Raw genomic sequence first — 17,016 nt, 5'->3', positions numbered from 1 at the left:
GCGCAATTCTCGTTGATGATTTGATGCTATTTTCCAAATAAGTATCATTGACGATTTCTACTTGTACTGCATCTGCTATTGCAGGAGGTATTGCTGAATGGAGAACAGCGACCAGCCACTCTCTATATGTTTGCTTTGGTTTCACTGTTCGAAAGAGGGCCATACCATCAATAATCCAACGTGCCTTCAGTGGGATAGCGCTGGAGACCGCTTTTGATTCATTGATCAAATAGTTTCGGAAACTGGCTTTGTCTGATTGTCGCAGCATGTTGTTTGGTGTTGCAAGACTCAATGGAAGTGTTGTAATTGGAAATGTGAACGCCTCTTCAAGCGATGTTGCTTTTGCCACTAGAATTCCAAAGGCCTGTCGATCTTCTTTGAGGATGGATACTGCTTTAGGGGTACTCTTTACCTTTTCAAGCCCGGTTTTCAGCTTTACTCTTTTGATTGGATCAAATATACTTTTTTCTTTAGTTACAAGTCGTTTTTGGACAAACTCTTTGTATCTGGTATTCCCAATTTCTGGTGCATTCATTAGGCCTTCAATTACTTCTGTATCGATTTCTAAACCCGTGCAGATTACTTTTGCAGGACCATTCGAAAATGGATCCGTTTTATAGGAATGCAACTTTTCTTTCAAAGCAGCGACATCGCTATGGTGTTTTGCTTTACCACTATCCGTAAGCTCTTTGTGAGTCGACGTTGTTTTAATGTTGAGTTTATCACGCATTGTAAGACGAAGCTTTGCGTGAATGTGAACGGTTTTCACTTATTTGTTAGTTGTGTCGATATTGGTACTAAATCCAGATCTGAATGGACCTGCTGTCCCTTTGGTTTCGCGATTAAAATATTCAGTGACCAAATCCCCGTGAACTGTTGCAAACTTTTCTCCCGAATAATTCGCTCCGAATCCCCTCTCGAGCAGTTCTTGATAGGCTGGATTGTTGCTTGATTTCAAATCCGTCAATAGCACATGCTGAAATGTCAAATAGCGAGAGTAGTTTTGGTGGTCGAAAGCAAACACTTGCTTCAGCATTTCTCGTTCTGCTTCAAGATGTCTTTCGAAATTTCCTTCACGAACGGCAGAGACCAGAGCTAGTAAAGACGATATATCTCTCAAGTACGCAACAGTCATTGTTTGTTGAGGACTTTCGCAGCTACTTATCTCACGAACTAACTCTTCAAATTCATCTAATTCTATAACCGCTTCAAGTGCTTCTGTGGATGGATTTTCTCTCAGTGACTTCAGGCTCTCACGCAGACCATCAGATAAAGACGCGTAGTTGTCCCGTAGTTGTTCTGTACGATACTGGACAAGAGCAGCGAATGACTCTTTCAGAATTCGCATACACCGATAGTAATGCTTCCCTCCAAATGCTTGATCTACAGAACCAGCAGAAATTGTCCCTGCGTCAACAAACCAATCTTTGTAGCCAATACACGAATGCCTCTTAAAGATTAATCGCTGGCGAACACGTAATTGGTGAAAGCCACCCATAAGGACAATGATATTCTTATAGAGATCGCTATTCTTCCATATTATCTGCACAAGCCTGGCATATACCTCTTCGTCTGCGTGGGCGAAAATATGTTTTAATCCAAGATCATCCATTACATGTTTGAGGGTGTCAAGATAGTTCTTGCATACTGAAATATCGGGTGGTTGATTTATTACAGGCATGTATTCAATGAGCGATTTTTTCTGCTTGCGATCAGAAACCTTTCTATTGAAAGCAGTCCAAGACCCCAACATTGGTAAATCAGGTTCACCGTCAGTAGCAGGCAGACCACTTGCTAATGACCACGCTACATCTCTGCGAAAGCTTTCTTCAAGGAGCTCTGTGCCTTCATCATCCTGATAAGCGGGAAATGCAAGAGGATCCGCTCTCGCACCAAGATGATATTCTTCAATATTGTTAGTAACAATTTCCTCACAGGGAACTAGTTCTTGAATTGTTGATTTCGTTTCATGAAGAATGCTGTCACCTGTAATAAATCAAAATTAGGGTATTTAATTGTTCATAAATCTGGAATCTGCTCAAGTCTATACATCAGAAACAGAATCTAGAAAATCTACAAAAATTTACCTGGAATAAATGGCTGAAACAGTGTGCTGTTCGTATCATGAGTGGTTCCAACACCGGTAAGAGTTTCCTGGCGGCCATCATTGTTATCAATGGTCGAATGTAGAGGGTATCCTTTCACAAAACGTTTGTGTACTTCAATCTGAGCGGAGGACCATGCATCATTGTATTTTTTGATTTCATTGTACGAAATTGAATGGCCAAGATTGTGAAGATGTGCGGCTGCCTCTTTACTACCAGTAAGTCTGTGTATTGTCAGTCCTAGCATGGCTTGTTTTACATTCTTCTGGCGAGTGATTAGCGACTGCCAATCTGATGCTATTGACCAAATCTTATTGGCAATGTTACTTGACTGCGTAATGGCATAACCTTCATCATTGGTCTTAAAATTCGGATACATCGTGGCATATATAATATTGTATAATTCAGGCATCGGGCCCTTGTTGAAGTCTGCGATCATTTTATCAGGAGTTTTTGGTAAACTTTCTGGCTCTCGCTCTTTGACTTTGCTCTTGATGAAATTTGCAAACGAACGAATGTGATCCATATCCCTCAGTCCATGGCCAAGCAGTGTTGCAACGCTATACTCGCAGGGATTCATGAGCGCCGAATGAACAATAACGTATTTCCCTGTTGTAAAAAAATCAATCTCAGATCCAAATTGCTTCACCAATTCTCTCTTCAATGACACAGTGTGCATGAAAGCAGGCTCTAAGTTATTTTCTTCGCATATAACCTTTATGTCTGATAATAACTGGTGGAGAAGATATGCCTCCTTCTTCCCAATTACTTTCCATCCAACTATTCTGAAGAACTCTTCGATTATGAATTGCTTTTCTTTGTCTTTCGAAGATTCTTGTTCTTCTTCAATACTCGAAGGCTGGTTTATTGCATACTTAAGGTAACAGTTTTTATGATAATAAATATCAATGGCATAAAGATCAAAAGACTGTCCACCTTTCAATACCTGCAGTCTTTTTGCGGCCTCGTGAAATCGGCAAGTCGGTTTAGAAATAAACAGCTCAGTCCTTGCATGAATCCTTTGACGAGAGCTTTCCTGTTCGCATCTACCAAGTCCAGCTTGATTATATGATCCACCGTCCTTTTCCCTTCTTTCATTACAAATAAAACAAATTTGTTTTCTTTTTTTGGCTTCTCTTTGTGATCTTCTAGTCTGAACATCACTTGTTAGATCCTCTGATTCTTGTTCGAGAACACTTGTCTTAATTTCTCCGTATCTTTTCCTGTAGTTTTCCACTTTCGTTCCAAATGTAATACTACAATTTTTATGAGCTTTACCAAATGCTTCAATAACATCACCAATTCGCGAGTGAACATAACGAAAAGAGAAATACTTGTCATTTCGATCGATATCAATACAGTTCCATTCTTCTGCAATCCTCTTCAAGTTCTCCCATCCTTGCTGTGAAAAACTTTTTTGGGAATCTTTTTGCGAAAAAGAACCATCACATAATAAACATTTTTCACTTGTTTGTTCAAGACTGAGAAATGAAGACGATAGGGCCATATTCTTTCATATTTTTTGAATGTGGTGAAACAATCGAACTCGACCAGCACATAAGCGATCAAAAAGAGTAATGCACGAAATTGTAGAGAAATGTAAATGATATTCCCATAACTAACAAGCAAGTTCATTCATTCTTTCAAACTTCATTTTCTCACCTAACATAACTTCGCTTTGTCGTCACAACACCGGAATGATCTTCAGATGCCCCGACTCACATTCATATCAACTCTCAATGGGGGTTTTCCTGTTATTCTATAATATCCATTATGTTTTACGAGTAAAGATATGAATAGCGGTTGTTTTTAGAATCACGTTTTCGAGAATTTCTATTTGAATAGCGCAATTCGAGTAACAACTTTCAAAAAGTAATTTCGTGGTCGCTGCGGAGGAGGAAAATTTCAAATATGTAGCAGACTAATAAAACTGTATATCATTCAAAAGGTCTTATTTAGCCGATGCCAAATATGCCATTTTTAAGTTTATATTTTATACCGTTCACGAGTTATCGCAGGATTTGTGCACAATTTTTGCCGCATTTGACGCCATCAGTCACGTGACGCCGGAAGTTTTCCCGGAAAGGTATTCGGTGGTTTTTTGAAGCTTCCTACCTAATCTATCAGATTCCACAATAAAAAGTTAAATTAGGCATTTTGTTAGATTGCTAGACTATATGCCCTGTCTAATATAATCAAATTCTTTTATGTAAAGTCAAAATACACATATGTAATACATAAAGTCTAATAATTTATATACATCAAATCTTCTTTATATAAAGTCACTTTATCATATTATATAAAGTCAAAACTAAAACTGTAATATATATGAAGTCCTAAATTATTATATATAATATATGTACAAGGCTAATTTTAATATGCAATGTCTTATATTGTCCCGTGTAAAGTCAAAACATTAAAGTCAAACTAACGATAACTTTTAACAGATAAAAAGGGAGGGGGAATGGAAACCAACGCAGGTCACTGTGTGCAGGGTCATAAACATGTGCTATGCAAGATGGCGGATCAAATTACGATCGAAGAGTTCTTACGAGATTTACCTTCCCAAATTCGTCTTGCAAGACGACAGCTGTTTTCAAGTGATCTCAACGCATGTGAGTATTTGTACCGACGGACAGATGAATATCTTACAACACTGCAGGTGATAAGAAATCGTTTCGAGGAAGGAAATGTAAGAGGTACAATCAATGACATTGTTATCAATTTAGATCAAATTGTTTTTGAGATTCAAACCCTTAAAAACCAATTCGACCTACAAGTAAGTAATCATGATCCGACACCAGCAGTTGCTAGAAGTAGCTGCCCTAGTGAGAATACAGGAGCTAATGGGAGACCACGAAAAATTGTGGGGAAAAATGAGTTGGAACGTCTGTTTTCAATCCATCGTTCATGGAGCAAAGTGGCTGAAATCATAGGTGTCTCTAGTAAAACTATATCCAGAAGAAGAGTTGAATTTGGAATGAGCATTTCGGAAAGGTGTGGAGAACGCCAGTTTTACACCAAAATTAGCCAGGACAATCTCGAAAGTATTGTTCAATAAGTACTCAATACTTTACCGAATGCAGGGAAATCATATGTGATAGGAGCTTGTAGATCTGGGAACATCAACGTACAACGCGCACGAATTAGAGAAGCTATTGTTGCAGTTGATCCGGTGAGTCGAGCATTACGTAGAACCATCAGCATTGTACGAAGAGCATATCATGTGAAAGCTCCTAATTCGCTGTGGTGAGCACATTTAAGTCAATTATATATCTCCCCTGTTACTTGACCGACTACTGAGTGAATGAATAAATTTCACTTTTAGGCATGTTGACGGACATCATAAGCTCATACGATGGCGCTTCGTAATTCACGGTGGAATGGACGGTTATAGCAGAATGATAACATACCTTAAATGTAGCACTAACAACCGAGCAGACACTGTGTTTAAATTGTTCGAGGAAGCTATTCGAAAACATGGATTACCATCACGCATACGTGCTGATTTTGGCACAGAGAATGTTGAAATTGCACGTTTCATGTTAAGCTGTCCAGAGAGGGGACTAAATCGTGGAAGTATGATATGTGGATTGTCTGTTCACAATCAAAGGATTGAGCGACTATGGGGTGAGGTTAAACGCAATATCGTTCGCCACTTTAAAAATATTTTTTACTTTCTGGAAAGACAAGGATTTCTTGATCCTTTGAATGAAGTACATCTTTTTTCGTTACACTACGTATATACAGACCGTATAAACGAAGCTTTGAATGAGTTGGTCAGGGATTGGGCTTTCCACCCAATGTCAAGTGCACACAATAAATCGCCTCGTCAATTATGGCACGAAGGTATGACAAGAGTGATCGAAAATGATCCATTGTCTCTAGAAGCCGCCCAAGTGCAAAGTTGGCATGACTATGGCATAGACGAAACTGCCCCTCTGCCAGAGATAAATTCCGACAACGATGTGGAAATTCCAGAGACACTGTCTCTTTTATGTCATCACCATTCAGTGATTTTAGGAACTCTGGTCAATTCATTACACGATGACGCAAATGAAGGTATCGACAACTATCTACAAACTGTCGAATATGCACAAGGACATGCCAATGATAGTTGCTATGGAGTCATGTACTGGACAAAAGTCACGCTATAGAGTGTCGTGTTGCGTAGTAGAGTGTCGAGGTTCAATATAGATCCCAAGGTCACGAGGCGTAGTATAGGTGGACGCGAGGCGTAATAGTGAGACGCGTATGTAATAATAGAGAGACGCGAGGCGTAATAGAAGGACGCGAGGCGTAATAGAGAGACGCAAGGCGTAATAGAGAGACGCGAGGCGTAATAGAAGGACGCGAGGCGTAATAGAGAGACGCGAGGCGTAATAGAGAGACGCGAGGCGTAATAGAAGGACGCGAGGCGTAATAGAAATACGTGTAAAGTCGGAGCGTAATAAGATGTGTGATGGGAGGATCCGTGTCAGAGAAAGAACTACGCTTACATACATCTTCACTTTTTTCTTGTCATGAATACTTTAAAAGGAAAAAATGAAAAAAAAAGATTCCATACTTGGTGTACAAGGGCTACTAGTTCATCATAACCTCTCGTGTATATTATATGCCTATTAGAGGGGAGTTATGATAAGCAGAATAACAACCTCGATCAGGGCATAATACAACTTTTCGACGTTGGGACGGGGAAACAAAAAAGAGCGCGCTCTATAATTAGGCACGGGAAGAACTTATTAAATGACTACTGCTGTGGCTATTTTTTCGCGTGGTTAGAAGAACTGAAGGAGCTTTATTTTACCTAAGCATAATATCTAGTACGTATATAGTGAACAAAATGTTTGAATTTCTTCTTTGTAATGTATCTAATGTAACTAATGTCAAGTTAAGCAATTCAATCAAAAGTTCTGTGAGTGAACTAATAGTGGTGTTCATAACAATGTACTTTCTACGACCTGAACAGTTCGAAGAAACACTTCGATACCGAAGTTATCGCAATTTGCCATTGGATCGTTAGATCTACAAAATTCCAGGTATAAGTCATTACTTTGAAATGGATGATTTATCTCGGGAACCACAATAGCATCGTCACGGGTTTCGATATAATGACTCGGTACACTCCAATCTATACCATATGAATCGCAGTCATCGACAATATCATCTTCTGACGGTCTCCTTTGCAACAACAAACCTCTTTCCCATAATTGAAGAGGAGAAAGGTTTCTCTCTGTTCGGATAGGATGGTGATCATAGCCCAGGATAAATCTTTGAAAATGTGCATTTATTCTTGGAATAAAAACATAATGAAGGCAAAACAAATGCAACTCATTCGATATATCCAAGGCTCCTATCTCTTCCAAGTAAGTGAATATGTTGTGGTATATGTATGTGCAGCCGTGGAATAGATCTCTCCAGAACCTCTCTATCCTTTGGTTATGGCAACTTTTCCCAGCGATAAAGCTACCACGATTACTTCCTCGTCTTGATATCATAAACCAAGCAACGTCTACATTTTCCACCCCATGATCTCCTCTTACACGCGACGGCAAGCCAAAATTTTGTACTGCGGTCAGAAATAAATCGAGTACTACAGTAGCCTTGTTACTTGATCCGCACGACAGAAACATTAGACGCCTAGAATACCCATCTATGCCGCCATGAATGACTATCGACCATCTTATCAATTTGTGATTGCCGTCTATATGCCACAATGACCTTGGCGCTGCAACACTATATTTTCTTCTTCGAACTACATTACGTTGCAACGAGCGCATCAATAGCCCTGATGGATCAACCCGCCACATACTATCACGAACAACTTTCCAAGGAATGTGATAACCATGAGACAGTAAAAAACCTTTCATTCTACGTATGCCACAGTTAGGAAAATCTGAAATAATTTTTTTGACATGTTCATCAAGTTCCTCGTCACCAATCATAGTGTGCGATTTAGGTTCAATATCAAACTCTTTAAATCTTCTTTGAATAGTTTTTGCACTTACTCCGAACATTTCAGCTATTGCCGTCTGCGAAAAATTCAACCTCACTAAAGTTTTTAGAGTTTCCTCAGGTATATCGAAAGAAGGCCTGCCTATCTTGTGCCGTACAGTTTCCGCGTTACTAGTTTTGTTCACTGATTGAATTATCACTGATGCTTGATGAATACTACTCAGTACATTTTCGGTTATAACATCTGGATACTCTAAAGCTGCTCTAGAGCAGAAGCTGTAAAGTTCATCAAGTCTATAGACAGGATAATCCAAATCTGCTGTATTCGCGTCAACAAAGGATGACAATAACGACTGGATTAGTTTCAATGTATCAACAACTGGACTCAATTGTTGTATATTCATGTTATATTCTGAAAAATAAAAGTACTGCATAAGTACACGAAATGTCAACAAAACCACTTGTTTGTTTAATCATACAATAAATCCTAAAAATGCCAGACGAAATTCCCTCCAAAATGTTCGAAATATGTTTAAAAGTTACTTAACGATAACAGTTCTGTTTTTAAATAACTTTCTCTGAGTGAGTCGACCGTATATAAGTAGAACATTTTTTCACATAAAGAACAAAATAACAAACATAACCCTTGTGAAATAAAAAGAAAAGAAAAATATCTTCTTGGTTAGCACAGCTGAATGATAATGCAATGCGTAACTTGATCACGACTATAACCATACATCTTTTCCATATAAAAGTTAGAAAACAAACAAAATAGAACAACAAAAAGACGAACTTATAAATGCATGTGCAGTATATATAGACTTCAAGGAGCGTACAAGTCAGTCATAAATTCGAGACTAATCATAATCAATCTGATCATTAAAAGTATGTATATCACTGGAAGAATTCTTGCATAGGACTGACAGGATTTTTATATTCCCCCCCACCAGAAAAAAAATCAGTTTTATAGAAGTGAGGCATATTTTGGAAGAAAAAGAAAAAAAATCGGCATTTTTTCTCAATGACAACATAATAAGAACAATGACAACATAAGCTAAAAATCGATCACCTTGAAGGAAAAAAATAAACTCGTTAGTGCCCCTAAAAATTTACAATTATCATGGATTTGCGAATCCCTTTGATTCACATGCTAAAGCTGTTGCCAACATATTGTGAAACGCCTTTTCTACAGAATGAACTGTAGGTAGGTAGATTATTTTTAAACATGCAGAGGATTTGCACATACTGTTTTTTTCATCATCCGACATGTATTTCACTCTGATTTCATTTTTCATACCATCCAGTGGAACAACTGTATGACTAGTACAGAAGGCAAGTACTTTACTCAATGTCATACTGTCACTTTTTTCAATAAACGACAGAAAAAATTTCTTTGCCTGTGTCTCCACGAAGGAAGTTGGTTCGTCAAAACTAAAACATTTGATAAATTCTTTACTCTCAATCATGCGATAACCAGCACAAAATATTTGATCCATAACTTTCCAATGACACCGAATCGTATTCAAGAAATTGCACGAGCTCAAACCTTCGAATAACATGTCTGAAGAGTTTCGGCGTGACAATATCACATCATTCAAAATGAGTTGTTGAACCAGTAATGGGACATTTTCTTTGTTAATATTCTTGTCGGCAGGCCAATGCGCAGAATTAATAAGTGACCAAAACACATCTTGCTTCTGATTGTCCTTGTAAAGCAGTTTGTCTATATCGTCCTTTGTTTTACATTGATCAAGTGATTCAATCAATTCAATCAAATTTTCAGTTGTTGCATTTGCTGGTATGTGGCTTTTATTCAAACTTTCAATCAAACTGTCGGTATCTCTACCACACATGTGTAAAAAGTATGGTTTTGCTAATACTGGGAAGCCGGTGTCAACACCAGCAATCAATGAATGTACGATAATCATACCAGCAACTTTGAAAAGCACAGCTTTTGTGATGTCTTTCACAGGCAACAAACTGTTATTTTCACCTTCAAATAGACGATTTTTAACTTCTTCTAACAAAAGGTTGAAATATTCGGTTTTCATTGCCCCACCATCAAGGCCGTCCTCTCCTTTAAACTCAATGATCAATTTTTTGGTCATAACTTGAGAATTCACAAGGTTCCTTTTGTAAAATCTCAAGGATTCCATCCAAAGATTGTCACGTTCAATTTCCAAAGTGATTGTATCATTTTCTGAAGCAAGAGATGTAATTTGATTGAGAATTTCTTTTAAAGACATGTCCTTATCTACACATTTAATTTGCAGCATGTCAGACATATTTTCACTTGCACTTTTCTCACTCAAAATATTGGCTGCCACATCGATAGATTTGGTATTCCGTAAAATGTCCTGAATTGTGGCTTTAGAGATTCGAGGAAACATTGCCGACAAAGTATCGATATGGGGAGAAGTACTTCCTACTTCTTTTTCATTCGATGGCCCAGCTTCATCGTCTATCATCTCTGGAAAAATGTCATCATCAAGTTGACAATAAGCTTGATGGAATCTTAAATCATTTAACGGATATTTCTGATTACATCGTACACAGTTAACTTCAATACCTGAATCCATAGTTGGTTCCTCCATTGGTAAGTCGCTCTGCACTGGTCTGATGTATATTACAGCGTGACCGGGTACTAAATTTTTTAAATAGCTGATAGAATAACCATCTTTTCTTGGTGGTATCAACACCAATGGTCGGTTTATTCCACCACTCTCAGCCCTCAGAAGTTCAATGCCACCACTCTGTGATGATAATTTTGGATAAGCTTTTGTTAACTCTTCCAGAAGCATAGCATGTGTTCCAGTTTTGGAAGGAAAAACAACTTTTTCAATTCCGAGACCAACTTGGTTTAGCTCCATTAATTCACGTGTATTAGGTGAAACTGATGTATCTTTGTAGCTCAGTGCACAGAATTTATGGGTCCATGTGTCCTTAATGAAGTTATTAGAGAGACGTGGTTTCTTTGCTTGTGGGCGATATCGGCTACCACCAGCATTCAACGCTGGAAATTGCTTACTGAAACAGAACAAGAATTAAAATAAAAATCTGTCTCAAACATAATAATCTTTCTACTCAGTGTATACAGAAAAAAATTAAAGTTGAACAAAATCAAAAAAATGAAAAATGTTATAAAAAGGTACAAAGGCACGAAAAAATTCAATAGTCACAATCAGCATAATGCCTGTGAGCAGTACTCCTGGAGAGATGATTATTGAAACTTATCGAAAAGATACAAAGGAGGCAATGATCATGCTGGGAGCAGAAATTCACAACTCTTAAAAATATCAACCTACTTGAAATCTTGTAGAATTCTCTGATGTTGTGGACTTGGATGTAAGTTTGGACTTGGATGTGAGTTTGGACTCTGGAAGATGTTCTGATTTGGATTATTTTGAGTACTTGTTGTTGATGATGACAGACCATCCAATGCATTATTCAGTCTGTCTATAGCGTCTTTCACTTTCTGCATGCTGAATCAATTTTTAATTCCTAAAACATCACATACAATTTAGCTTGAAAGTTTTGAAAATTACAACCATGCCGATAAATATTCACGATAGTAAGACAAAAATTTAAAAATGTCTTAAGAATATCCTTAAAGGAAAATCGAATAAGAACATTGTACATATTTGCTGCATTATTTAAAATTCTTGAAAATGGGTGCAGTGTCACTTGAAGAAAACCAAAACTTGAGAAATTTGCCATCATTACAATACACCTGTTGACAGTGTTGTTGTACACATGCATATGCACCGCACAGTTCCATTTAACTACCAGTCGTAGTCCTACGTTCTGTTTTATAAGCTGCCCTGTTTACCTATCAAAACATTGTAATCACATGGTGATACAAAACACAATATTAATACAAAAACAGCACATTGCTTATAACAGAATAGCATGCAAGCAGTGTAATAACATTTTTCGGCTTATCGGCACCCTCCTCGTTGCAGGGGGAGGGGGGTTGATTGGTGGTGTATACAAGGGAAGGAAAAAAGGAAGTAAAAGTTGCTAGGGCAAATAATATAATCCATTATTTATAGCAATAGTATAGCTAGCCCATTACAAATTTTAATGAGAAAATATATATGAGGAGGGGGGGGGGGTGCCAGCTATACCTGTGTTGACAAATGTCGTCGTTGCCCTACATTGCTTCCCTTCACTACTACACATACTTATGAATTAGCAACTTCTCACAATTTATCAGAATATAACTATAATACAGCAGAAATTAAAAAAACAGGAGAGAAAAAATCAGAGAGAACGGTCAGCCCAGCTGCTACAAAAACTTACTTTTTCTTTCGTGTTTTGTCTTGATTAATTTGCCAGTCAATTGAAAAAATTCGAAATTTATTCACGGGTAACCAAGGCAAATGGCGCGAAAGTACGCGTCCCCTCTTCCTACACGCCGCGTCGCCCTTGTTTGCGCGTCTTTCCATCACGCAACGCGTCCTTCTGTTACGCATCGCGTCCTTCTATTACGCCTCGCATCTCTCTATTATTACATACGCGTCTCACTATTACGCCTCGCGACTCTCTATTTCGCCTCGCGTCCACCTATACTACGACTCGCGACCTTGGGATCTATATTGCACCTCGACACTCTACTACGCAACACGACACTCTATAGCGTGACTTTTGTCCAGTACATGACTCCATAAGTTGCTGCATAGGCATAGGCGAGGGCAACTGAAGTTTTGTACATAAAGATCAGTGAACAACCTCGTTCCCAGGGCTTTTGGAGGTTTTGTTATTGGAACACTAATATCTCTGGAGGCCTGGGAACGACATTGTGTAGTGATAACTTTTTGTGTAAAAAATGGAAACAATAATGAAAGTACGGAAATAAAAGCTTTAGAGTTTCGACTTTATCTACTTTTCCCAGTCCTTCAATTAAAACGCTTTCACTTCACAGGGATAAACGCACATTTCGTTGTTTGTTTTTTTTAAATGAAAAAAATCTTTGTGAACATAATAGAAATATAATATATCACAGTAAGGTATACATAAATCGTATAAACGCGTGCTGTTTAAGTATTTTCAAGGCATATAGGCAAATGTCATCAGAGCCTTTTTTTAAAATAATGAACATAACAATAAAAATCCATACAAGGGTGGAAATGTCAGATCAGTAAACACCTTTTTTATACACATGTAAAACTTTTCGATGATCCTTTTCTCAATGAAGCATTGATAACATCACAGAAACTCTCATAAGATTCAAAACTCGAAGGTAACACAAGTTTGTACATGCACGTATGCGCGAATACTCCATCAGAGGGCTGCTCCGATACCTTCAGTGCTCTTGACAATTTCATTTTCGATCCTGTGGAAAAAGCTAAGAAATCTTTCAACGTATTCGGAGTTGCATCTGCTAGATAGCGTCGCAAGTACACAGCTACTTGCGAATTTTCATTTTTGAAACGGAGGTAGTTTAATATTTCTGTAGGCGTTGTAATCTCCGTTCCAACAAACAAATGACAAAACAAATCTTCACACTTTGAAACGATCTCTAGAACATTCAAAGTTTTCAAACCAGATCGAATTTGGTCTAGAACGAGCGTTCTTTTCCCAATTACATCATGGAATAGAATATTCTGTAAGATGCTTTCCTTTGTTTTAATCTATGGAAAAAACATTTACCTTAAAAAGGAAAGAAATTGTTTGCGGAAGAAATATGTGCGGAAGAAATTTTTGAGGATTAGGGCCAAACTGCAAAAATTTCTTAAGATGGCAATTTCACATTTTCAGACCAACTATTCTCTAAATTTTTCAAGTACTTTTATTAATTATTGTGATGAGATTGGAAAACTCAAATTTATCATTTTGTCAGGAGATACAGACACAGATACATACATCAAGTATTTCGGTTGTTCCAGTTTCATTTAATAATTCCATGAAGCCATCATCGGATGTAATATCACTGAAATTCCCATCATTGATTTGGCTCAGCTTGAAAGAAAAAATATATCATCATGCATTTGGGAAACACCAAACTGCTCATATCACTGACAAAATTCTGAAAACAATACAGTAGATTCAAATTCAGTAAGTAAGATTCTGATATTCATAAACACGTTCATTTTTTGTATATGTAAAAACAATAGTAGTACAAACAAACAGTCTTACTAAATCTATATAATGCCTTGTTCGGGTAGTCGCATCCTCCACTGATATCAATGGTATGGTTGAGTTTAAATCTCCACTACATATGTATTTGTACACAGTAGGTGAGAAAAATGCTGGACCGATCCCAGTTAAAACAATAGAATGGGATATTATCTTTCCAACCAAATTCATGATACCAGAAATGGTTATTGCAGCATTCTGAATTGGCATTTTTCGACCAGTCGGACCTTCAAATAATGCTGGTATACCACTTCCACCAATTAAAAGTTGATTGAAAACGTCATTGAAAAACTGCCTAGATACACCACCAGTATCTACTGCTGGTTGCAATTTGTAGCGGATTCTCAGTTGTACTGATGCATCAAATTCAGAATCCTTATAATATGCAAAGGTATCACCCAAAATGTCCTCGGGCTCAACTTTAAATGTTTTAAATTCAGACGTCAAACTTTTTTTAAAGTTTCCAATGCTTCTTGTAATGATGTTGGAACTTTCAATTCTGCTGCTTGCTGGTCGAGCAGATCTTCGACCAGATTCTGGAGCTCATGTACACGGTTGGTCACAGTGGAAGTGGACGAAGAAGGAACTTGATTGTCAGTATGAGTATCACTAGTACCAGAAGAGGCATTCAAGCTATTACCAAAGCTGAAAATGAAAGAAATCATGTGATATGCCTGCTGCAATCTGGGCATTTATTTCCGTAAAAAAATGTTAATAAAAGATGTATTGTACTCTTAGGTTCCAAATAAACCTAAGTGTACATACATACCAACTGTTCATGAAAATATCATCTCCAGGCTCAAGATCAGACAACGATTCAACATCTGATATTCCTTGCTAAAAAAATGCAAATGATTTGTACAGCTCTGATGACAAAAGAGTCAGTCTTTCTGAGAGATTGACAAAGATCGCTTTAGCTTCAAACTGGCAGCCATTTCTAGTTATAATCATTAAAGGGATCCCAAAGTATTTTTACAAGTTGAATTCATCTGATTAAAAAGAAAAACTTGATTAACATTAAGCAAATATTTTCCTGTAAAAGTTGATTAAACCATTTTGAAATTTTAAATTCCTTTCTGGCTTGGCCGCCGTTACAACCTTCTTCTCCCCTAAAATACCTTTATAGAAGCAACTGATATACCTGTTGTTGTTCCAGCATATCTGTTATCAAGGGTTGTTTCCTTACACTTTCAAATGGTATTTCACAACTGGGTCTTAGCCATATGATCTTTTGAGAAAATAATCTGGAAATTCTGGCTCCATCAAGCATTTGCCTCTCATTGAGGCATGGTAATTGCAGAGAATTACCCACTGCCAATAATATTGTGACACTAAAATAAAAAATAGTACATTCAATAGCACCCTGCCTGCCTGGTCTTTAGCATGATTCTTCCAAAAAAGACAAATATATAACTGGTGTGTGTACCTGATGCTCCAAAGTGTCAAACTGTCAGAAGAGCAAGAGAAAGAGGGCAAGAAGGTTTATTACAACTCCACAGGACATTTTTACAACAATATGCAAAGCTCTATACTTACTTTGGATCGTCTAACAGGTCAAGTTTAGCCTTGAATGAGGATTTCAAAAATTCATGAACTTCACGTTCATCCCAACTTTTATCAAGCTCCAATTCACTACGAATAAAACCTTGCTCCATAAGTAATGCTTTTCTCTCACCTCGAATAATTTTCGTTTCGTTATTATCGGGTAGTAATACCACTTCTTTTGTGATAAATTTTGCACTATTGCGACTCCTTCCACCACTACCAGCTGCTGATGACTTTTTCTGATATTTTTTAGTGTTCTTCTTTGTTGACTTAGGGTAAAATGTATGCCCCCTTCGAAATCTTGATGGTGAATTTACATTTCCCAGATTATGAGTGCTGAGACTACCCATGACTTCTCCAACAGCCCCTGGTGTCGTTGTGACAGAGGTAGTGGCGGTGTTCTCCTCAACAGCATGATGATGATGATGGTATGTTTCCCTGTCACTGCTTGCAGCTCTTCTCCTGTACAGACTGGACAGTTCCTCTTGAGGCGTATTATACGATATTCTTGTTGTTCGTTGTGGCATAGGAGAGGCTGAAAGTCTCGAAACACTTTCCCTGAAAGAAGGGTGTGCTAAAATTTGCTCCACAAGCGGATCAAGTTCCACGCGTCGTACCTCCTCCGCCATCTTCTTTTTCTTCTAAGCACGTTTTTTCTTTGAGGTTTAATCTTTGAAGGGCTGTCCATAGTTATATAATTTTATTTTCGTGAGTGACACTTTATATATAAAACTTTTTTTGAACTTATATATATGTGTTTTGCGATAAAATATATAATTTCGGGAATGTATATATATATAATGTATATGTATGGGAATGTATATATATAATTTTGACCTTATATATAAGAATTCGACTTTACATATAGATTTTGACTTTATTTATAAGAATTTAATTTTATATATGGATTCTGACTTTATTTTGACTTTTGTCCACTTTGGCAGGGCATACATGCACAAAAAATTTTGTTCTTAACTAAAACATTTCACGCAAAGATTATTAACACTATTGTGGAAGCAAAAAACAAATCTCGACTATTTAAACTTTACACAAACTCAACATGAGCAACTGGAAAATAATTAATAGTCATTTAATAATAAACAGTTTTGTATTTTAAAAAAAGCTAAAACAAAATATATAAAAAGGGAAAGTAGTTCAACATTCACATCTTAAATATTCGTTTATTGAATTAACCGCGGTGGACCAGGCTGACTTTTATTGTTCCCCTGCTACGTCGTGTATTGCTTGTGAATGTATCTCTGATGATTTTTTG

The 17,016-nt window shown here is 37.4% G+C and overlaps 2 protein-coding genes across 2 annotated transcripts; both read right to left on the bottom strand.

Moving 5' to 3' along the window:
- Positions 1-769: 769 nt before the first annotated feature.
- LOC130657893 (uncharacterized) lies at positions 770-4,657 on the bottom strand. The gene is made up of 2 exons (XM_057460882.1): positions 2,088-4,657; positions 770-1,986 (listed from the first exon to the last, which is right to left on the bottom strand). The coding sequence occupies exons 1-2, from the start codon at positions 3,610-3,612 to the stop codon at positions 770-772; spliced, it is 2,742 nt and encodes a 913-aa protein (XP_057316865.1). The 5' UTR covers positions 3,613-4,657.
- A 3,788-nt stretch (positions 4,658-8,445) lies between these two features.
- LOC130657892 (uncharacterized) lies at positions 8,446-16,387 on the bottom strand. The gene is made up of 14 exons (XM_057460881.1): positions 15,735-16,387; positions 15,340-15,529; positions 14,968-15,035; positions 14,648-14,843; positions 14,199-14,573; positions 13,926-14,021; positions 13,220-13,693; positions 12,681-12,758; positions 12,363-12,544; positions 12,188-12,243; positions 11,939-12,080; positions 11,578-11,790; positions 11,366-11,542; positions 8,446-11,087 (listed from the first exon to the last, which is right to left on the bottom strand). The coding sequence occupies exons 1-14, from the start codon at positions 16,370-16,372 to the stop codon at positions 9,179-9,181; spliced, it is 4,794 nt and encodes a 1,597-aa protein (XP_057316864.1). The 5' UTR covers positions 16,373-16,387; the 3' UTR covers positions 8,446-9,178.
- Between the last annotated feature and the right edge of the window lie 629 nt (positions 16,388-17,016).

This window comes from Hydractinia symbiolongicarpus, chromosome 9, assembly GCF_029227915.1.
Source record: "Hydractinia symbiolongicarpus strain clone_291-10 chromosome 9, HSymV2.1, whole genome shotgun sequence".
NCBI lineage: Eukaryota > Metazoa > Cnidaria > Hydrozoa > Anthoathecata > Hydractiniidae > Hydractinia > Hydractinia symbiolongicarpus.
Note: the sequence above shows the minus strand (reverse complement) of the source record. Positions and strands in the feature narration are given on the sequence as shown.